The sequence below is a fragment of the Panthera tigris genome, chromosome A3 (genome assembly GCF_018350195.1).
Source record: "Panthera tigris isolate Pti1 chromosome A3, P.tigris_Pti1_mat1.1, whole genome shotgun sequence".
Classification (NCBI taxonomy): domain Eukaryota; kingdom Metazoa; phylum Chordata; class Mammalia; order Carnivora; family Felidae; genus Panthera; species Panthera tigris.
This window is the reverse complement of record NC_056662.1, coordinates 104,039,661-104,062,354: the sequence shown is the minus strand read 5'-3', so window position 1 is coordinate 104,062,354 and position 22,694 is coordinate 104,039,661. Positions and strand designations below refer to the sequence as shown.

General features: G+C 53.2%; 2 protein-coding genes across 7 annotated transcripts; one reads left to right on the top strand and one right to left on the bottom strand.

Moving 5' to 3' along the window:
- The first annotated feature begins 373 nt into the window (after nt 1–373).
- On the top strand, nt 374–13,310 carry GPAT2 (glycerol-3-phosphate acyltransferase 2, mitochondrial). Of its 6 annotated transcripts, none has more exons than XM_042982056.1 (22): nt 374–479; nt 2,765–2,893; nt 3,029–3,142; nt 3,848–3,921; nt 4,370–4,474; nt 4,719–4,847; nt 7,138–7,237; nt 7,655–7,755; nt 8,062–8,161; nt 8,258–8,470; nt 9,038–9,157; nt 9,327–9,409; nt 9,758–9,876; nt 10,604–10,674; nt 10,761–11,019; nt 11,108–11,256; nt 11,434–11,511; nt 11,994–12,125; nt 12,207–12,327; nt 12,427–12,492; nt 12,734–12,789; nt 13,068–13,310. In XM_042982056.1, exons 2-22 carry the CDS (start codon nt 2,831–2,833, stop codon nt 13,182–13,184), a joined length of 2,370 nt encoding a protein of 789 aa, XP_042837990.1. In that variant the 5' UTR covers nt 374–479; nt 2,765–2,830; the 3' UTR covers nt 13,185–13,310. The 6 variants fall into 6 exon arrangements, with proteins under 6 accessions (XP_042837990.1, XP_042837989.1, XP_042837991.1 ...); XM_042982055.1 differs by having other exon boundaries at nt 7,622–7,755; nt 10,761–11,004; XM_042982054.1 differs by having other exon boundaries at nt 375–479; nt 7,622–7,755.
- Nucleotides 13,311–13,481: 171 nt separating this feature from the next.
- On the bottom strand, nt 13,482–22,224 carry FAHD2A (fumarylacetoacetate hydrolase domain containing 2A). The gene is given in 10 exon segments (XM_042982060.1): nt 13,482–13,702; nt 13,815–13,902; nt 14,013–14,121; nt 14,999–15,161; nt 15,354–15,413; nt 17,544–17,760; nt 19,556–19,646; nt 19,649–19,802; nt 21,715–21,795; nt 22,051–22,224. Coding segments are annotated over 8 exon segments (939 nt in total). The 5' UTR covers nt 19,797–19,802; nt 21,715–21,795; nt 22,051–22,224; the 3' UTR covers nt 13,482–13,639.
- Nucleotides 22,225–22,694: the final 470 nt, after the last annotated feature.

Here is a 22,694-nt window from a genome sequence, read left to right as displayed (position 1 = left end):
CCGGGAGAGAAACTCATTTATTAGAAACTGGCTGCCCTGGAGTCCTTGTTCAACCTTCGGGTATCCTCGAGTCTCAAGGACGTCTCCAGGGGTCTCCACGTCCCCACAGGACCTGCCTGGAAGGGCGAACCGGGCGCAGCACAAAAACAGGGGTGCCCCCAGGAGCCTGTGCCCTGCACGCGACTTCCACGCCATCAGAATGCAGCCGCTCCGCCTACAGTCAACTCGGCCCCCGCCCCCAGGAAGGATCACGTGGCCGAGCAGCGCACGCGTGGCGTGGCGCGGCGTGGCGTGACGCGGCGTGACGTGGGGCGTGGCGGGGCGTGGCGGGGCGCCGCGGGGGCGGGCCCCCGAGCCTGGTGCGCGTTCCAATTGGTGAACGGGGCTCCCTTTTAGCCGGCTACGCAGAGGCCGCCAGCCCTTGCCTTCCGGCGTCTTCACGGGCTGCTGTTTTGGCGGGAGTTGGCGGCGGGTGTGAGGTGAGAACCGTGGGTTTGCTCCCGCGCTGGGGCAGGTCAGACCAGGCCTAGGATAGTTCCGGGGCCTTCCCATCTTGGGAGCCGCCAGCTCGGCTCGGGCGACTTTTCGGGAGGGGGTTGGCGAGGGTTGGACGGAGTGTGGACTTTGCACGGCCTGCCGCGCAGATGAGTCCTACTGTGGCTTCCCGGCAGCCTAGACCTATGGGACGCGTCCAGGTCAGACGTTCGACCCCGCCACTGGCGCAGTCGCTTTTTCTTTATCCTGAGACAGCTCGGGGAACGCTTTGCGAGGGGTCTGGTGAGAGGCCCGAGTTCCGAGCCCGCTCCAACCTCCGTTCCCTGGGCACGCCATGTTCAAGCTGCGGCTCTTTGTGGGGAACAGACATTCCACACAGGAGAGCGGGTTTGGATGTTATCCCTTGACCAGGGGCTGCAAACTCAGCTGTGCACACGGGCTGGGTATCAGGTGTGATTGATGTGGCAAATGGTAAGGCAGTACGCCAGCCCAGGCCGTCTGGGGTACAAGCCAGAGACGCCCGCTCTCAGGTTGGGGAGTGTTTTTTTTTTTTTTTTTTTTTTTTAAATATAACAACAGCAGTTGGAAACCTGTTGTTTTTAATAGAGCAAGCACACTAGCTTTAAATGTTGAAGTTAATTAATCAAGTTTTAGAACATTATGTGGCCAAGTAAAATACGTATATGAACTACATTTGGCCCTTGCGATGCCAGTTTGCCACCTCTGCTATAGATGTCCAGGCAGGAGCTACAGAGTGACAGAAGCCCCTATTTTGGGGACTTGAGCACTAGAAAGATCTACCCCAGAACTGACCTCTGGATCTTATGAGCGGAGTAGTTGACTTGGGGTGAATGGGAGTTACCCCTTGCCTGTGTTTTACGCTACCCCTTTAGGGTTGGCACGGATCTAATGGGGCTAGATTTTAAGAGTGGGGGTGGTCTGAGGCTGGGGAGAAGACATCCTCCTTGCAGAGTAGGCAGAAATCTTCACATGGCAGCCTTGGCTTGGGAGCTCCCTGTGCCAAGTGTCTGTGAATGGGGCTGTGAGAACGTTTTTCAAAGTAGGAAGTACATTTGGAATGAGTCTACCAGAGCTTGTGCACTGAAAGGAATTTCCATCCTCCTGCCTCTTGGCTTCATGGTTCTAAATTGTGCTAAGTGGGAAGAGGAGAGACCCAGGGGAATTCTGGGAGAGGAAGTTCCAGTCTGCCATCCAGCACTTCCTGGGTCCCTCCTCTGTGCAGCTGTTGCCCCCAGGAGACTTTCAGATGATGTGGGGAAATGAAACCTTGGCCCTGCAGGAGGCTTCTTGCCCAGCAAGCTTGGGCTGGGGGAATCAATGAACAGAGGCAAAAATTAGAGGGTGATCCAGAGGCATCAAGGATGGAGAGCCATGGACAGAATTTGGTGGGATGACGGGGAAGGGAGAAGGCGCTTCCACGTGGTTATTTTGTTCATTGTGTGGTGGGGTAACATCAATAATTGGATCAGCCTACCCATCAGCGACATTGTGAGAAATCTGGTCAGAGGGGTTTTTAGCGTCCAGTTTCTAGGCCCAGAGGAGTTCAGAGTCGTTTTGGGGAAGAAAGATGTTTGTTAGTTCAGGGGAGTATTATGGTGGGAAAGAGGGTGCTGAGGAGATACCAGGTGGGAGCGTTTGTGGAGAGTACTATTACGAGGGGATCCACTATGGAAAAGTCTGTCTTGCTCCCAACCAGATGAGCATTCCTTGGGAACAGGTCTGTGTTCTGGCCCCCAACTGTCCCCCACCTAGTACCCATGACGGAATGGATAAATTTCTGTCTTCTGGTGCAAAGGGAAGAGCAGCTGAGCAGGACCTGGTAGCCTTGTGATGATGGTCCTGTTCCTCTTTAGCAGTCTGATGCCTCCTTCCTGCCAATCCAGCCTTCTTTCCCTGTGCACAGAAGGGGTCTCAGTTTCCATTGTCACCCCCGTCTGTACTATGAGATGGCAGGGTGCCTGTTGATGGCAAGACAGCTGATCCCTTTCATGTTAGCCTGAGGGAGCCCCTGATCTGGACGTTGTGATATCTTTTGAGGCCAGCTGGCTTCCTTTGTAGGACTTGTCAGGTATAGGGTGGGGCTTTGATCTGAGCCAGTCTCCCTCCATCTTCCATCCTGACTTCTCACTCCTCCTGCCCAGGTATTGTCCGTCCGTTCTGGAGGTGGGGGCTGAGGAAGAGTCACTCCAGGAACTTCTGGTTGTGGCCCAAACTACAGTTTCCCCTCCATCCTTCTTCCTCTCCCCAGGTAAGGTTCCTGTGGGGGGAGAGAGAGGCGCAGAAGTGGCTAGTTCCCAGATTTTATAGGCCCCCAATGGATACCATGTTGGAAGCCAGACTCCCGACCAAGCAGAGGAACACCCAGAACAGCCGGGAGGTAGTGTGGCCCTTCCCATTCCCCCAGTACCCTCTGTCCTCTCCCGTCCCCTCCCATGTCCCCTCACTTCTGGAACTTCCTTCCCCCTGCTAAGGACTTTGAGACCTCTCATTTCTTCCTGTGGCCCTTTTCCAGACCAGCTTGTGGTCCTCAGGCTTTGGGATGAAACTGGAGGCTGTTACCCCATTCCTGGGGAAATATCGCCCCTTTGTGGGTCGCTGCTGCCAGACCTGCACTCCTAAGAGCTGGGTGAGTGATGTTGGGGCTGGGCCCCATCCAGGAAGCTTGGGGAAACTTGACTATGAGAGCCATGGCTTTGGGAAGCAGCTTCCTTTATGTCTTTCTGAGTTCAGCCCTCTCCTGCCCATGCCTCTGCTCTTCTCTCCAGGGGATGGATGCACCCGTGTTGGTTGTATTGTCAGCCTGGGGCTGGCTTCCAGGCCTGGGAGAGTTGGGTGGAGAAGTGCAGAGAGAGGAGCTAGGGTGTGGCCAGAGGGCTGGAGTCTGGCCATGCCTGCGTGAGTCTTACTGTTCTGTTCTGGGCACACTGAAGTCACATAACATGGAACACATGCTTGAAGACCTTGTGTCCATGCCATGTGCTGGTGCTGAGGAGCCCCAGGGTCCTGGCAGAGATCCAGGCTACATGTTCTCTGATGTTGATAAGAGAACTTCTCAGAGACTTTATATGCTACGCTCCAAGAGGCTGATTCTGTAGAGAGTGCAACACTTCTGCTTTGACCATGGAACTCTTCTTCCTGAGGAAGTCTCCAGATGAGAAATGAAATGCTCATACCAGGTGTATCATGCTCATACCAGGTGTAATTGTCTCCTGGTATACTCAATAGTTCATCAGGCAGAGACTACAGAAGATAGAGCAGGAGCTTTCCTTTGTTGGTTTGTGAAGGCCCCCCTCCCCCCAAGGACATGCTGTCCCTGGCCCCTCTCGTGCAGGAGTCCCTCTTTCACAGAAGCATAATGGATCTAGGCTTCTGCAACGTGATTCTGGTGAAGGAGGAGAACACCAGGTAGTCAGAGCTGGGGGATGGGTGGAGGGTGGTGGGCAGGGCCCTTGGGTGCAGGGCTGCTGGGGCCCTGCTTTGTGGTGTCATTATTTTTCCCTTTGGTGGAAAAAGAAGGGCCCCCGTCCTCTGTTCCATACCCGCAGGTGGGGAGAGGCAGCTTGGAACTCTCCTGCAGATTGTTCTGTGAGCATTTATGGATTGCCCACAGTGTGTCAGGCCCTAAACCCGTACCCCACTCAGCAGGGAGAGGGGAGGGATGGGGGCACAGAGGGGCAGGTGCTGCTTCTTCCTGCTCCATGATAAGCCAAGCTCAGGTGTTCTCAGGCCGTGGGACTCAGGTGTGATCCCTTTCTGATGGAGCATGCTCTGTAGACCCTAGTGCAGCGTGGGCCCTCTGAAACATCTTCCCCCTGCTCTGGGGGCTGTGCTCAGGTTTCGGGGCTGTGCTCAGGTTTCGGGGCTGGCTGGTTCGGAGGCTCTGCTGTTTTCTGTGGTCACTGGAGCGACACATACCACCTTGTCGGGACGCCCCAGAGAAGATCATGGAAAGAACTGGGTGAGGAGGCATGGACTGGGGTCTGGATGGCACTTCTGAGACCCTTGAAGGGATGACAGATGCTCTAGGTAGGGGTGGTTGAGAGGGCTGGCTTCTAGAGCATTAGCTTTGCCTGGCGCCCTTCCTTAAAGATGTAGGATAAATACTGGAATCTGTGCTCATCGGGATGCTGTGGTGCTGAGGGAAGTTACCTGAGAGATCTTAGTCCTGCCCCACCCTAACACCACTCCTCCTCACACCACAGGGTGCAGAATGTCATCTCAGGGAGGGACCCAGGAGGGGCTGGAGAAGGCCAGGTGTCAGGCCTTGTGAAGAAAGAGGTACAGCGCATCCTGGGCCATATCCAGGCTCCACCCTGCCCCTTCCTACTCAGGTAACTCTGTGCTGAGGGGCATTCTTTTCTGGGCGGGGGCCTCTGCCCTTCTGGAAAGTGAGTGTTGGTTAAGTTTGGGGAAAGACTAGACTCCCCTCCCGGGAAGTTGGATGGTGTGTTTACCAGAGAGCCCGAGGGAATGCCTGAAGACGCTGTGAGACCTTTTGAGGACAGCTGGCTCCTTGGTGGGGCCAGTCAGGTATGGGGTGAGGCTTTGACCTGAGTCAGCTTCCAGCCCAGGTTCTTACCATTGCTGGCCTGGCGTTGTCTCTCTGTCCTGAGGATAGGGGGTTGGGGGTCACCCCAGGAAGCCTTGGTTGTGGTCCAGACTTCAGCTCCTTTTCTGTTCTTCTTTCTCTCCCCAGATCAGGTTCCTGTGGAGGAGGTGAGGTGGCTGGTTTCCTCCATCTTACAGGCTCCCATGCTCTCTCCCACACTCCTGTAACACAGGTCTGAGCTCTTCTGAGATGCAGGGCACTGTTCCTGGAGAGTGGAGGGATGCTTGGGACAGAGTAACACATGGCTGCAAGGACAGAACAAGGGCTAGGATTGAGAATACCTGCAGGGGAGCAAGAGACTTGTAAGCCAGGGACACAAAGGGGAAAGGAGCCAACGTCGAGGGGGCAAGGATGGAGGGAACAGTCCTGGAGGGAATAGCATGAGCTGTGGCCATAGGAAAGGGCCAGGTTTGCTCAAGAAGCTGATGGGGTTGGAAGCTGGTGAGTGAGGGAGAGAGAGCTGTTGGAGACGAAATTGAGAGAAGGGACAAGATATGCAGGGCCATTCAAGTTGTTTGAATTTGATTTTTAAGTGCAGTGAAAACCAATGGAAAGGTTTTAGGCAGGAACTGACAAGATTAATTGGAATCAAGAGTAGAGAACAGAAGACTATTTGGGAAGCTTTGTTAGTCCAGGTGAGGTGCCATCCATGTGGCATGGGGTGGTGACAATAGGGGTTGGAAAAATGGATTGAGAGACCAGTGTGAAATTAACAGGTCTCCCTGATGGATTGAGGGTGGGGGCAATGAGGCGAAGAGATCTCAATCACGGGAGAGCCAGGTTTTTGGCAGAGCCAGGTTTTTGGCAGAGCACCTGGTGTTGTGGATGGAGGGGCAGGCTTGGGGAGGAGTGAGTTTGGCCCACAAAGGATGTTTTGGACATAAAGAGTTTCAGATACCTGACTTGTTGGAGACACTGAAGAGGTAGTTGCTTAGTCTGGAGCTCAGAAGAGATTGGGGCCAGGAGCATAGATTTGCAAAGCTTTAGCATACGGATGATGTTTAAAGCTGAGAGATGAATGAGTCACTGAGGGAAAGAAGGCACAGGGCTGTGCGTGGTGCTTAGCTGTCTTGAAAGTGCTCAGTGGTCAACTGCTTGGTTAGGACAGGAAGTAGAGGTTGTCAGTAACTTTGACCAGCCTTCCATGTGACAGTTGTTTGACTTTGCTGAGACTTCTAGTCCCTTGACCTGACCATCTTTATACCAGTCATCAGCCCCTCTCTTGTCTTTTCTTTCCTCCTAGACTTGCTTCAGTTCCAGAGCATTGGAATTCATGATGATAATGTCCTGGTGAAGGAGTCACTTGGTTCTGTTTGGACTCAGCTACCTGCCTTTTCTGTACCTGCCTTTTCTGTTTCCTTTATGAGATTCTCAAAGAGGCACATAGCATTCGCCCAGACTGATCCAGACTGCTCCTCAGGTTTACCCACTGTCAGCTGATGCCCCCATCTTCTGCTTCATAGAGAAATAGAAGCCACTGGACGAGGGCATGCTGCCTGTCCACCACGTCTCTGTGGTGCTTGCATCTACGCTTCTGTCCTTGTTCCCCACCAGTCCCCCCACTGGGCCTCTGGGGAATGCTGCCTCAGGGACTTGGCCCTTTCAGTTCTCCCCTTTTTGTATCACTAACTCCTTCTTTTATATTTCACCTTTCCCAGCAGTTTTCAAAGACCAGGCTAGGTTATGCCTAGAGAGGGTCTTGGTACTCTAATTTCCTTTGGGGTAAATGGAGGCAGGAGATGCCCTGAAGCTGATTTGAGGCAGTTGCACCATGAAGTCTTGGGAAAGTAACAGCACCTCACAGGCGTGGAGTTTGGTGTCAGGCCTGCCTTCCAGCCTCTGCACCACCACTTAGCTTTCTCTACTGTGCAGCTTCTGTAACCTCCTCAAGGCTCACTTCCTTCTTCCATAACGTGGGGACAGTAATAGTACTTGCCTTAGAGGAGTGCTGGGCAGCGTTCTGAGGGCCTGTGGGGCCCAGACACAACCTCAGACTGGCTGTCCCTCTCCAGACTATTCAGCTGGGCGCTGCTGCGGTTCCTGAAATGTGTCTTCCTGAACGTGCAGCTCCACAAGGGCCAGATGAAGATGGTCCACCAGGCCGCCCAGGCGGTAAGGCCCGCCCTCCATTGGGATGGGGATGGCGGGAACAGAGGAGCAGAGGCTAGCCAAGCCCCAAGTTGGGACCAGCCCCATCAGCTGGTGGGAAAAATCCACTGCTCTTTGACGACCTTCTCTTCGTGTCTCACGGTCTTGCTCCCATGGGGCTTCCTCTAACGTCTTTTCATCATGGTCTTAACCATTATGTCAGTGCATTACCTTAAAAGTTGTTGACAGAGCTCCTCTACTTTTGGGAAATGTGCTCAGAGGAAGAACTGCTCAGCTGAACCCTCCCTCCCTCTGGGGCTGCCCTGGGTCCGGAGGTGCTGGGTTTCAGCTTCCTGCATCTTCAGGGTGGGGGCGGATTGGCACTTCCCTCTGGCTGTCCCCAAGCAGGGCTTGCCGCTTGTCCTCCTCTCTACCCACAAGTCCCTCCTGGATGGGATCCTGCTGCCCTTTGTGCTGCTCTCCCAAGGCCTGGGTGTGCTCCGTGTGGCTTGGGACCCCCGCACCTGCTCTCCCACCCTCAGGTAAAAGCTTTGTGCCCCTAGGCATGCAAGGCAGAAGTCCCCAGCCCAGGGCAGGGGTGTGTGGGGATGTGTATGGGGGTGTTGCAGCTGCCCAGAAGCCTTCTTCATTGTCTCTCTGTTCCCAAGTCTGCCATCTCCACCAGTGGGGCTCAGATGGAGGGTTAGCCCTAAGGCCATGCCTGGATTCAGGATATTCAGGCAGGATCCAGGCTGGCCGTGGTGGGCTAAAGCTCTCACTAGCTTATCCTGCCTTGGTCCCATCTCCTGAGCCCCTTCTCTCATCAAGCTTTGCCTTGTGCCCCACAGAGCCCTGCTAAAGAAGCTTGGGGGGCTTTTCCTGCCCCCAGAGGCCAACCTCACCTTGGACAGCTCTGAGGGAGTCATTGCAAGGGCCGTGGTCCATGCCGTAAGTGCCCCCAGTGGTTCCAGTGGGGCCAGCCCAGAGTACAGGGACTTGTTGCTGCTCTGGCCTTGATATCTGCCTCCCCTAATTCTCTTCCAGGCTATAGAGCAGCTGTTGGTCAGCAAGCAGCCCTTGCTTATATTCCTGGAAGAGCCTCCTGGGGTCCTGGGGCCTCGGCTGTCAGCCCTGGGCCAAACCTGGCTGGGACTGGTGGTGGAGGCTGTCCAGGTGGGCGTTGTCCCAGATGCTATGCTGGTGCCAGTGGCCATCACCTATGATCTGGTTCCAGATGCACCCTGTGATGCATACCACGTGAGACCCTCCTGCCCCGGGGACCCCAGATGGGTACCATCTCTAGAGAAGATACACATTGTTTTGGTTTTTAAAAATTTTTTAAATTTATTTTCGAGAGACCGATAGTGCAAGCAGCAGGGGAGGGTCAGAGAGGGACACAATGGAATTCAAAGCAGGCTCCAGACTCTGAGCGGTCAGCACAGAGCCTGATGCAGGGCTCGAGCCCATGAGCTATGGGATCATGACCTGAACCGAAGTCAAATACTTAAGCGACTAAGCCACCCAGGTACCCCATGAGAAGATACACATTATTGTGTCCTGTGGCCAGTTCCCTTTAGGGCTAGGGTTAAGGGGAGAATTCAAAGGACTTCTTCAATCATCATCCTGTGGCACTTGCCAAGGCCCTTATAGTTACTGAGTCATTTCATCCTCACAAGACCCAGTTAGAGGGATTTCTCCTGTTTCGTGGTTGAGAAAATAAGCTTGAAGAGGTCATGGTCATGTACCAGTTTGGGCCCAAGATAAAGCAGAGCAGAAAACAGTGACCCCAGGAAATCTGTTCACTCAACCCCTCCCTCCCTGCAGGCCTCGGCCCCACTGGGGTTGTGGACAGGAGCTCTGGCTGTCCTGCGGATCCTGCGAGGCTGGGGCCGCAGCCGCCCAGTCTGTGTCCGTGTTCACCTGGCCCAGCCCTTCTCCCTACAGGTATGCAGCCTGTTGGGTAAGGCTGGGAGTACCTGGGGTCTGTCCCGTGGCTTCTGGCAGCCTGGCCCTCAAAGCCCTCTGCAGGGATAGCCTTGCCTGCCTCAGGTGTGCTATGTGCAGGTTTCCCAGTGGGCCAGGGTAGGCCACCTAAGAGCCTTGTCCTGGGCAGGAATACACCATCAACGCTAGAAGCTGCTGGGGCAGCAGGCAGACCCTGGAGCAGCTGCTGCAGCCCATCGTGCTGGGCCAATGGTAGGGGCATGGGCGTGTGTGGGTCTCGGGCAAGGCTGGTAGCCCTGTCAATCCAGCTTGTAAGCTGGCACCCCTTTCCCCCATACTCACAAACACATCACCGTTTCCTCCAGCCTTCCCTCGCCAGTTATCCATGGGTCATCTACAACAGTCCCGGGCCTCCCTCCTTGCCTATAACCTGACTGCGGGACGTGGCAGATAGGCCTGGAAGGGGCTAGAGTTACATGGGCCACCTCTTGCCTTGGGAGTGGGGATGGGGAAATATCCTTACCTTTGAGGAAGGTTGGCTTCCCCACAACTGTTTTTAGGTTTGGTCCCTTTATCCTGTGATCTGTGTCTCTATCCCAGCACTACTGTCCCAGACACGGAGAAGGAGCAGGAGTGGACTCCAGCAACTGGGCCCCTTCTGGCGCTCAAGGAAGAGGACCAGCTCCTGGTCAGGAGGCTGAGCCGTCATGTCCTGAATGGTGAGGGGATCTGGGCCTTTCAGGGGAGGCTCCTGAGTAGTGTCTCTACTGGTTCAGCCAGTCATTGGGACCCTCCATTCCAAACGGGTTTCTGCACCCGATGCCCACTCCTGTGTGGCCCACTTGGGACATGTGAAGAGGAGTGGAAGCTTTCTTGGCTCTGGGGAGCCAGGGCAGCCAGGGAGTACAGGAGGGAGCCACTAGAGTGCACACAGGCCGGCTAAGCCATGGAGGATGCACTGTGCAGGGGGCAGATGCCTGGATGAGCCACGTACCCAAGGCCATACCTGGCCCTGCCTTGGGCTCATCACTTTACCTTAGCTGTAAATGAGAGTGATGTCAGCTGCACAGAGTTACGCATATAAGGGACTTAAGAGCACCCTCTAAAGCAGACACTAGGTTAACCGAATTCTCTTTATTACCCTTCTTGAGCGCCTTCTCTGTGGCAAAGACTATGGGTTGAGTAGGCTTGTGAGGCAGGGATGGTCCCTGAGCTCTCAGCATGTATTTGATAAATGTTGGTTCTCCACAGGAAAGGGTGGCACTCAGGGACCAGGCCTTCTCTCCCCTTGCCTGTGGTGGAGTTGTGTGTGGGGTGTGTGGCCGCTGCTACGGGTTGGGGGAGGAGGGTTCTTGACTAGGAAGACTCGCTGGGTGATGGAAGGAGTAGGCTGCTGGGCCTCAGGCCCCGATCAACATTCCCACTCCTCTCCCACCGCGGCCCCAGCCAGCGTGATGAGCTCGGCAGTGATGAGCACGGCCATCATGGCGACACTGCTGCTCTTCAAGCACCAGAAGGTAGGGGACAGAGTAGTAGGGGCTGGGGGAGGGGGTGTGGCCCTCCTGCTCAGCTCCTGTACCGTCCCCCACCCCCCCCACCGCAGGGTGTGTTCCTGTCACAGCTCCTGGGGGAGTTCTCCTGGCTGACCGAGGAGACGCTACTGCGTGGCTTTGACGTGGGCTTCTCAGGGCAGTTGCGGTGCCTTGTGCAGCACACGCTGAGCCTGCTACAGGCACACGTGACCCTCCTCCGCGTCCATCAGGGGGACTTGCTCGTAGTTCCTCGGCTGGGTCCCGGCCTCACCCACCTGGCACATCTGAGTGCTGAGCTGCTGCCTGCCTTCCTGAGTGAGGCTGTGGGTGGTGCGTCCCCGGGGCCTGGGCTGGGTGGGACGGGTGTAGGGGTGAGGGAGTGGCTTCCTTCTTCATTCGCGGCCCTCTCCTCTCCAAGCCTGTGCTGTCCGGGGACTGTTGGCAGGCAGGGTGCCGCCTGAGGGACCCTGGGAGCTACAGGGCGTCGAGCTGCTGAGCCAGAACGAGCTGTACCGCCAGATCCTGCTGCTGCTGCACTTGCTACCACAGGACCTGCTGCTGTTACAGGTCAGCCCTGTCCCGTCAGCCTCCCCCACGCGGTTGTCGGAAGAGGTCCGGGGCCCACGCCTGCCCAGTCCAACCCCTTAAATCCTCCTACGGCAGGAGGTCTCTGGCCCTGCTCTGGCTGGGCTCCTGCCCATTTCCTGGTTCTCTTGAGGCCATATGGGTGCTTTTTCTCCTCAGCCCTGTCAGTCTTCCTACTGCTACTGTCAGGAAGTGCTGGACCGTCTCATCCAGTGTGGGCTCCTGGTTGCCGAGGAGGTAGGCGGAGAGGAGACAAAGTCCGACTGGGGCCTGGCTGCCTACTCCCACCCAGGGTGACAGCTGCCCCAGGCTCTTCCTCTGCCCTAGCGTGCTATGGGGGTGGACATGTCCCTGGCCTGGCAGACAGGGAGGCCTGGGTCCCGCCTCTGCTCTTCTTTGCCCTGGATTTGCCACATCTTCCCTATCACGACAGGACTGGACAGCTGTACCTCTGAGGTTCTGTGCATACCTCCTGTTTGCCCCCCACCGCCATTTCTTGTCCACAGAACTGTGGTTCTTGAGTCAGTGCTCACTTCCTTTCACCCTGCAAGTTGGCTCAGCAGGTGTCACGGTCTAGTGTGGTCCTGGGTGTCCTCTTGGGCTCCTTGGGTCTCCTTTTCTGGTTTCACCTTCATGTGCCTGGTCTATGTACTTGGTCTGGGGAAGTGGGAGGCTCAAGGCTGAACCTGTTAGGGACCAATAACTCCCATGGCCCCCAGACCCCAGGCTCCAGGCCAGCCTGTGACACAGGGCGGCAGCGTTTAAGCGCAAAGCTGCTGTGGAAGCCAAGTGGAGACTTTACTGATAGTGACAGTGATGACTTCGAGGAGGCTGAGGGCCGGTTCTTCAGGGTAAGTTGGGAGAAACCACAGTGGAAGGAGGGGGCAGGCAGGCAGTGGGAGCTGCCCTCATTCTGGTCTGTCCCCCTCCAGCTCAGTCAGCAGTCACGCTGCCCTGACTTCTTCCTCTTCCTCTGCCGCCTGCTTAGCCCGCTGCTCAAGGCCTTTGCACAGGCTGCCACCTTCCTCCACCAGGGACAGCTGCCTGATACAGGTGAGGCCCACGTTTCCCTGGCTCTCCACAGAGGGAGGGGGGAGAGCTCAGGGCAGAGGCTGTGCAGGGGCCCCAGGCCTAGGTTTTTCTCTCCCACAGAGTCGGGCTACGCTGAGCAGCTGTTCCAGTTCTTGCAGGCCACTGCCCAGGAGGAAGGGTTCTTTGGTGAGTCCGCAGCGGCCAGCCCAGACTCCCTGAAGGCAGGGGAGGGTTTGCCGGTGGCTGCTGCCCCCTGCTGGTCAGTGACAACCCCAACTCCAGGAAGGAGGGCTGCAGGGTACAGAGAGGGTCTTCACATCTAGTCTGAGCCCTATCTTTTTGGTTAGTTCCTTCTCAACACAAGAGAAGCCTATTCCCAGTGGTTCCCTGCCACTCCCTCTAGCCTTCACTTCTCCCTTCCTTCCAGAGTGCGTAGACCCAAATCTTGCCATCAGTGCTATTTGGACCTTCAGAGACCTGGGGGTAAGAGGGGCCAGTTTTACCATCCTCCTGCCTCCCACCCCTACACCCTGAGAGAGTTGCTCTGGGAAGAATAGGTACGGTGACAGTAGTTGGAGAAGGTAGGATGGTTTTCCTGGCCTTCTTGGTCTCCTAAACCACTCTCCTACCCCTGGGGGGCTTAAGAGGCAGCACTTGCACTCAAACACTAAGGCCCAGTGGTCCCCAGGTCTCACGGCAGTTTGCCGAGGGATGGGCACAGCCTCCCTGGTGGGCGCTCACAGCCCTTCTCTATGGTCCAGGTGCTGCAGCAGACGCCCAGCCCTGCAGGCCCCATGCTCTACCTGTCCCCTGCATTCACCAGCTGGGAAAATCAGGAGAAGCTGGAACAGTTCATCCGGCAGTTCATTTGTAGCTAGAACTGTGGGACGGAGTGCCTGCTGAGATTCTCAGCCCCAGATCATAGCCATGTGCTGGAGCCAGAAGACTGGAAGGGAGGCTGTACACCCTTACCCGAACTGTATATAAAACCTTTTCGTGTTTCATTGTCCCTTGTCGACTCTCTTGCATTCTCCATCCTTTGGTGTGTTAAGCGAGGGGACTGGACTTTTCCCAAGGCCAGTGTCTTTTTTGGGGTATCTTCTCCTTCCCTGTAAGAATGCTGTATCTTGTTCCCCGAAGCCCTAAAAGACGATAAACTGTAGCAGAGGCCAAGCTGCTGCTCTGGGCTGAGAATTTTATTGACGAGGAGGGCTCCATCCCTCTCCCTCCACCCAGAAGAGGCAGCTTGAAACAGCTGGCACTGGGCTGCTCCCTGTGATGGACGGCAGTGGATGCTCCCACCTCTTAAGTCCAGGGCTTGTGGTAAGACCCATCACACCACCTTGTTGATGATGACGCCTAGTTCTTCGATTTCACACTGAACTTCATCACCCTTCTGCAACAGCAGGCCATGAGGACATCAGTCCTTTGGGCTCCGAGGCCTGGATTTCTCAAGGCTGCCAGGAATTCTGGGTGTGTGTGCCCTTGCCTCCTTTCAGTCAACCTACCTTGAGAAAGACTGGAGGTTTCCTGAATACACCAACACCTGGGGGCGTCCCAGTCAGGATGACATCCCCTGGGTAAAGAGTCACGAACCTGGGGCAAATGGGACAGGTGAGACCAGGGGCTGAGATGGCCGCAGCCAAGACTGGAAGGCTCAGGTCAACCTCAGGTGGGTGTGTGAGGTAGGGCCCCATCCCACTTACTGGGAGACCCAGGCTATCAGCTCTTCTGTCTTAAACACCATCTGGTTGGTGTTGCTGCTCTGGACCACTTCCCCGTTCACTCGGCAGCAGATCTTTAAGTTGTGTGGATCTGAAAAATGCAAAAGCACCACGTTGGGGTTCTTGTTTTCTCTCAAACCCCTCCCTTTACTCAAAGCAAATACAGAGGGAGGCTTTGTGACTTCCCAAATGAAAGGCCTGTCTGCTGGTCTTGCGTCTACCACCTAGCAGAGTATCTGGGTGAGTTTAGGAGGGCCTGTCCCAGACCCTCAGTTGGGAGAGAAAAAATGGCTGTTTTTGCCTTAAATGGCCATCTGTCCACAGCAGAGGCTGACAGCTGCAGATACAGAAGTGACTTGGTATCTGTATAGGCAGGGGCACTGAAGTCTCCTGCATCTGACGGCAGGGGACAGCTTACCCGTACTAGTGCCCTAATAAGCACTTTTATTTTTTGCCGTATACACTCACGCTCCTTAGAGCAGCTAGAACAGTTTCACTTCACTGATGGCTGGCTACATCAGGTGGTGTAAAGCCTGGACCGCATGGACACACCCCCACCTAGATGGCTGTCTGCCCTCCTAATCACGGGCTTTCCTCTTGTTCACTCTGCCCTTGCTGCTTATAACCAGTGCTTCCCTGTTAACACTGGCTGCAGAGGTCCTGATCTTCCTTACTGTGGAAAAGGTGTACAGGCTTTTGACAGCCACTTTCCGATGCTCAATACCTAACTTTTGGTTCTTTCCAACTTAAAGATGCTCCTGGATAGTGGCAGCTAGAGGAAGTCATACCTCTGCAGTGAGGGACATGAAGGACGCCTGTGAAACTCCTGGCCTAGGCTGACTTGCTCTCTAAGGAGTCAGCAAAAGGCAACTCCATACTCCCAACTTCCTGAGTGCTGCTTTTCATTTACTCTGATGCATCCATGCAAGAGCAGGAAGAGTCACCACACGGGTTATCTCAAGACCTACCTGCTATACTGTCCTTGGTCACCAAGGCAGGGCCCAGGGGGCAGAAGGTGTCAAAGGTTTTTCCCAGCAGCCACTGCTTTCCATTGCGTCTCATTTGCCAGTCACGAGCACTTACATCATGAGCCACAGTGAAGCCGGCTACGTGAGCCATGGCATCTGTGGCCTTTAGGGGACAGGGGATTTGGCCAGATTGGAAGTTAGATCATCACGGTGACGCCAACCCCCATGACCAAGCCTTTATCCCATGTTAGTAGCCAGAACTAGCCAAAGATGGGCAAGGAATAAGGCTGGGAGCAGGTAGTTGCCAACCATTTCCCAATGCCACAGACCGCTGGCCACTCCTCTTCCACCTTACCTTGATGTGCTTGCCTTTCCTTCCAATGATCACAGCCAGCTCCACCTCCCAGTCCACCTCCTGTAAAGAGAGAAGCAGTGGGCTGCCTGGCTCCATTCCCATGCTGAGGGGTATGCACCACCCTGCCTCAGGCCCTGGGTCTCTAACAGTGGGGAGTGGCTGTGGGCCCACATATGTGTTCACCATGAGCCAGATGTAGTGAAGGAGGGGGAAGTGTGGCTTGTAGACCCATAATCCTCGAGCACTGGCAGGTAATACCACTCCATGCGGGCACAGCTCTCCACTGTGACTGCAGAAGGCAAGAGGAGTCTGGGCACTGAATTTACAAGTGACTTGATGCCTTCAAAAAAGGGTGAATACCAAGTAATAACAGCTAGCCCTACTGCACGCCAATAGCATTCTATATGCTTTCGGGTATTAACTCATTTAAATGAAAAGAAATGAGCATGGCCACAGAAAAAGGAAAACCTGCTCAGCCTTTCCCATAATCTGCAAAGTACAACTATAAAACAGATACAACTTAGCCTTTCAAACTGGTTGCTCGTTCTAATGGTAACAACCAGTTGATCTGAGCACCCCAACACCTGATCTTGGTCTCTAGGATTGCTTCCCACTAGACAGAACTAGGTTTCTTAGGGGAAATGGCAAATTCCAGGTCTGAGACAGAATACAAGATAAGCCTGGAATATCTTGGCCAGAAAGCAAGGGAAGTACTCAAAAAGTGACAGGGATGGGGCCAACTTGGAGCCCCACTTGGAGACCCACTGGCCAAATTGAGAGCATTTGAATATCAAAAAGAATGTAAGTGATAGATTACAACAAACTGGGTAAAAATAAAAATCAGAAATACACCCTGCTAGGGACAGGAGTATAAAAAGGGAGGCAGCTTTTCTTCACAGGATGCCAGCTAATAAGAGTAGAGGCGGCATGACAGAAAGATCACCTTTTTCTAACCCCTAATACATACAATAATGGATTCAGGTGAGGATCCCTGAATGAAAAGCTATGTGGCAATAAGAATAGTCACAGGTTCTCAAATTACTACCCTACAGACTGCTTAATTACCACAGTGAAAGGCACCTTTCCAACGAAGAGATCGTGAACATCAAGTAAACCAAGTGATCAAATGGCCTCTCAATGGGGTGTGATGCACATCTGTTGGTACAGACTGCATTCATATCATGAACAGGGTTAGTGCCCTTATAAAAGAGATTCTTGCCCTTCTACCATGTGAGGAAACTGCAAAAAGACAGTAGTTCATGAACCAAGCACCAAATGTATCAGCACCTTGATCCTGGACTTCCCAGCCTCCAGAACTGTGAGAAATTCGTTGTTTATAAGCCACCCAGTCTGTGATATTCTGTTACAGCAGTCCAAATGAACTATGTAAAATCCTTGACAAAAACATTTAAATCTAATCATGAGGAAACCGACAAATCCAGAGTGCGGGATATGCTAAGAGAACTTGTCAGGATTCTTCAAAAAATCAGTGTCACGAAAGCTAGAAAATGGCAGGGGGACTGTTTGCTATCAGAAATCACCAAACTATGGCCCACAGGCCGGATCCAGTTCACTGCCTGCTTTTATAAAGTTTTCCTGGAACACAGCCATATTCACTCATTTATGTATCAGCCACGGCTGCTTTTCCATGACAGTGGCAAAGCTGAGTTGTTGCAACAGACACTCTATAGCATTCAGAGTCTATTATTTGCTAACTGACCCTCTGAGAAAGTCTGTGGATCCCTGTTTAGATTAAAAGCCCTAAAGAGACATAGCCAAGTACAATGTGTGGCCTTGACTAACCCTGGTTCAACAAAAAATAAAACCGTACCCAAATTAGAAATCCTCTTTGGAGGCAATTGGGAATATTCCCAATTGGACCATATAATGGGTATTATGTTAATTTTCTTAGTGGTGATAGTGGCTATTACGGTCATGCAGGACACTGCTTACTCTTAGAAGATGCATGCTAAATTTTATTTTTCTACAATGAAGGTGCACTATTTTTGTTATCAGTAAAAGATATGTTAATTCCTTTTTCTCCTGAGACCAGCCTTCCACTGTATAGTCCCCAGTAGTATCTGCTTAATACACTAAGCAACAGGCGGCTTCTTTAGGCATCCTGAGTGCTGAGCACCCATGCGCTGGGCCCCGGTGACTGGGGAGGGCAGTGAGGAAGGAAGCACTGACCTGGCTCAAGGGTGGGAGGATGACCTCGTCGTAGGGCCCCACGATGGAACTGGCAAACTTGCTGAAGATGATGGGCTCCTTGGGCACAGGAACGTTCTGCTCTTTGCAGTGGTCCACATAATTCATTCCCACACACACCACCTTGTCTGGCCGTGTGACAGGGGCCAGAAAGGTCACCTCTGACCGTGGTAGGACTGGCAACTGGGCAGCCAGAGCTCTGCAGAGACAAGAGCAGGAGAGAGGGACTGATTGGGAGCAGGCCAGCAACCCTTGGGCACGCTGGGCAGGTACTGCAGCAGCCACAAGTTTTGCTCTTTAAAGGGGCGCCTGGGTGGCTCAGTTGGTCATGCGTCCAACTCTTTTTCAGCTCAGGTCATGACCTCATGGTTCTTGAGTTCAAGCCCTGCAGTGGGCTCCACGCTCACAACTGGAGCCTGCTTGAGATTCTCTCTCCCCCTTTCTCTGCCCCTCCTGGGCATAATCTCTCAAATAAACAAACTTACAATTATATACTTCTAGATCTATAAACCATCACAATCAATGTGGAAATCAAACCCAGCTATTGTCCCTTGGTATCAGAACACTTTATTTTTATCTATGTTGATTTCCTTTCCCCTGTTAGGTAATACATGTCATGTAAGGAATTCAAAAGGTGCAAATGGGAAGAATGGAAAGGCCTCTCTACTGCCCCTTCTCCTAGTCACCCTGCTCCAACCTTGGACACAGCTACTGTGTCCTGTGTAGCTCTTCATGGCTGCTCTATGTATACTCTGCTCCTCCTGTCCTTTTTTTAGGCAAATGACACCAAATACATTTTTAAAAATACATGTATTTTTTAGGGGCACCTGGGTCGCTCAGTTAAGCGTCCAACTCTTGATTTCAGCTTAGGTCATGATCTCACGGTTCATGAGTTCAAGCCCCACGTTGGGCTCTGTACTGACAGTGCAGAGCCTGCTTGGGATTCTCTCTCTCTCTCTCTCTCTCTCTCTCTCTCTGCCCCTCTACTATTTGCATGCACGCATGCATGTGCACTCTCTCTCAAACTCAAAAATAAATAAATACATATTTTTGGAGATCCCTCCATAACAGTATATACTTTCCCCTCTTTTTTCATATGGCTGTATATACCTGCACAACACAGATACACCCAATTACCTGATGAGGGATACAGAAGTAGTTTCTTTCTTTTTTAAATTTTTTAAAATGTTTTATTATTTATTTTTTGAGAGGGAGAGAGAAAGAGAGACAGGGTGTAAGCAGGGGAGGGGCAGAGGGAGAGGGAGACACAGAATCCAAAGCAAGCTCCAGGCTCTGAGCTGTCAGCACAGAGCCCGACGTGGGGCTCCAACTCACAAACTGTGAGATCACGACCTCAGCCGAAGTCGGACGCTTAACCGACTGAGCCACCCAGGTGCCTCTGTGGTTTCTAATCTTGCAAGACTATGACAGTATAGGAAGCATACCGTCACCAACGCTGTGTGCTGCCAAACGTCTGTATTTCTGCCGGTTTAATGTGTAAAAATAATAACTCAAAGTGGTTCTCAATTAATTTCATCAGATTCCACACGGATCCTGGCTTTGGGGAAGTCCCTACCTAATCTAGCCCAAACCCAAGAACTATCTATAAGAACACCTCTTTGCAGTCCTCTCTCCTTCAAGGAGCCAAGAGTCCAGACCTTCCCTCCCCCCCCCCCCCCCCCTCCCAGGTCCCAGACTCCTCAGGCAGCCAGGAACTTAATACCCTGGGGAAGGCAAGTGTGATGAAGCAGTTCTGGCTCCACCACCAAATATGTGGCTTTGGGATAGTTAATCACCATCCCTGGGCCTGAGGATGTTGTCATACAAGATTTCTAAGACTCTTCACTAAGAGAACAGGTGAGAAAGGAAAGGTAGAGTTACCTGCTCACTTGCAAAAAAGTTACTAGCTGGTTGTTTCCCAGGGCAGGAATGGGTGGAACGAGAAAGAGGGTAGCAGGACAGCCACTGTAGGGCTATGCTGCCTGTTGATTTACCTTCTTGCCACCGAGAGAGTGGCCTCTCCCTGCTCCAGGAACTCCACCATTGTCTTGGGCAGTGTGGGGTCAAAGGCGTTGAGGTTAATGACCCCCCGCCACTCCCTGATTCCAGGCCCAGGTGAGGTCCCATCAGGTGGGGTGCCTGGAACTGCACCAGTCTCATATTTCGGGAGGGTTGAAAGGGCCACTTCTGAGCCTGCAGCAAAGCTGTGAGCAACCTTCTACAAGAGACCAGCATCAGAACCTGTGAAGAAAAAATTAGGTCCTAGGGGACAGAGGGAGCTAAAACCACCATCAAGATCCACAAAGTTCCCTGAGCTGCAGCCCAAGCCCTTTTGCCCACCAGCCATTCCTAGAAGTAGTCTGCATTTATTAGTTATTTCACTGTTACATTTTATAAGGTGACTTTTTTTTTTTTTCTCAATTCAATGCATGTAATGAAGCATTTCTAGAAGAGTGACTACTTCATGCCAGGCACTAATCTAGATAGGAGGGATTCCAGTGTTCCTTCAACCAGTGCTTTCTAGAGGTTTACACTGTACCTGGCACATCTCTGAGGCACTGGACAAACAGTATAGATCAGACACATTCAGTCCTGCCGTCCTGCTGTCAGGGGAGACGGATATTAACAATGACGTTGTAAGTAAGATCCAGCAATTGGGACCACTGTTGTAAAGACCAAGGGTCCTGCCTTTGTCTAGTTTCTTGAAGTGATACTGAGCTGAGCTGGGCTGGCCTTAAAATAAGCAGGACTAGAAATTAGTTAAGAGTGGGGCACAGCATGGGCAAGTGACCACTGGTAAAACTGGCTTCACAGCTGTCATAGGCAAATTTTTAAAGGCCAGTTTGATCCTATTAACCTCCTAGTGAAAATGCTTTCCACTGCTCACATTACCAAGCTAAACCCCCTACCAGGCTATCCCAGCCTTCTAGAAGCAACTCCCATGAGCCTCTCCAGACAGTAATTATTTAGTTTCTCCTGCTGAAGTACAGGCTACCTGAGGGAAGAGACTGCAGACAAAGGGCAGGGTCAAAGCCTGACAGGCATCATTGGGCTGTCTCCTCTCTGGGTTCTAAGACTACCTCTGTCCTTTTCACTGCTTTTTCATAGCATTGTGACTGGCACACAGAAGGCTCTACACTGCTCTCTGTTGAATGAACAAATGCCAGAAGCAGGGGCTTGACTTTTCACTACTTGGGAAAGCTTGGTGATTGTCAATATGGCTATGTCTTCCTTTCTCAAATCACTTAGAAGGTATCAACAGGGCTCAGGTCCTGTTTGAGTTCCAGGCTTTACTCAGAGGCAAACCCCATTCTCCTGTTTTGTTTTTAATCTAAGTCTGGCCTTCATTCCAAACAGTCTTTGCCCTGCATGGGCCCTTGCTTTAAAAAGTAGCCCTTTATGCTCAGTCATGTGGAGGTGGACCCAGACTCCTGGTCCTCACCCTGATGACTCAATTTGCCACCTTCAGTTAAAGATTCATTAGACCCAGGTCACTGATCTGACTACTGTCATGGCCAATAAGTTTGACCAGAAAACAAGGAGCTTTGAAACTTCTGCCCTCCTGTCTTATACAACCATGCTACTGTCAAAAATGTGTTCAAGCCAAAATGCATGCACTCAGATCTCCACACACTGAAAAAACAGTAACCGCTCCCACTGAATGCCAGGTGTTAAGTGCTTTACCTATAATATCTGATTTAATTCTCTTGACAGTTATGGAAGATAGGTACTGTTAGCCCCATTTTACAAATGAAAAAACGAAGGCTTAGTAAGATGAAGGGGTTTTCCCAAGTTCCCAGGGAGAGAAAATAGCTGGGACTTGAATCCAAGTCCAGGTGACATTGAAATTCTTGGCTTGGGCTAAAGTGTCCTAGAGATGGGTGGGGGTTAGATCTCCAACAGATCTCCTAGAGCCCCATGGACACCCTGTCTGCTATCAGCCAGGGAAAACTTGGGTCACATTCTGGCTGCTGCTTCAGGAATAAGGCTGGTCATCTGCTCTCCAAGATAACCCCAGGCCCCATTGACTATGACCTTCCCACATGACAGGCATATTCAGGCTCTCATTCCACCCTACAGCAATCCCCTCAGGCACAAGGTCCCATTTTACAAAGGGGACACTGAGGCGTAAAGAAATCATCTGCCAAAGTACCAGTTAGAAAGTGGCCTCCGTGCTTCTGCGGTAATCACGATGCAACAGGGCACGAGCTCAGTTCAACTCTGGAAAAGTGTCCTTAAGCAAAGACGCAGAGATTCGAGGCAGAAACAGCACAAGCATCACAGCTTGAGAGACGTGGGCCCCGTCCCGCCACCCACTCGCTCGGCACCCTGAACCAGTCCCCCAGCTTGGTCCCTGGCACTCAGCGGGCACTCACGACGGCCTACCCCACCCGTGTGGTCAGAGGGATGGGGGGGCCCGGTCCAGTCCTGACCCCAGCGGGAGACCTGGAGGGAGGCTGAGACCGGCCCGCCCCCCACCCCAACCTACCTGGCCGCGGCGGCGGGTCTTGCCGGGCTCCCTGAGCTGTCGGGCTAGGGCTCACCGAGCTGGGGGCCGAGGTCAGCGGGCGCCTAGACACCTGCAGCGCGTTTCGGAAACAGCGACCGGCGGGGAACTGCGGGGGCAACAGGCCAGGCTGCTTCACTAAGACTTTTGCACAAGCCGGCGCTGCCTAGTGACGCCAGAGAACAACAGCCAATAGAAGGGCGCCTCATTCCGACCCGGAAGCCAAGCCACGGAGGGGGCGGGCCTAGCGCTAGAGGGCAGGTTGTCTTTCACCGGTTCTTTCAGGCGTCTGGGCAGGTGAGGCCGACCGCCTCCGTTCCGCTCCCCCTCCCCCCACCCCGGGCGGACACTCCTCGTCAGCGCGCCCTGCAACTGCACGAAAACGACAGGGAGGGCTTCCTGAAATTTTGTGCCCTAGGCGCCTCGCTGGCCTCACCTGCGTCGGGCCCTGCTTCTAGGCCAGGCACCGTTCTGATTGTTGGGCAAAGTGTGGTGGGGGAGACCAAATGATGGCGTGCCGGTTCACAACAACGAATATTTTTGTCTTCTGATTCTGACATATCACAGAGAAGAGGGATGATTGCACCCATTTTACATATGGGAAACCCGAGGCGGAAGTGTTTTGC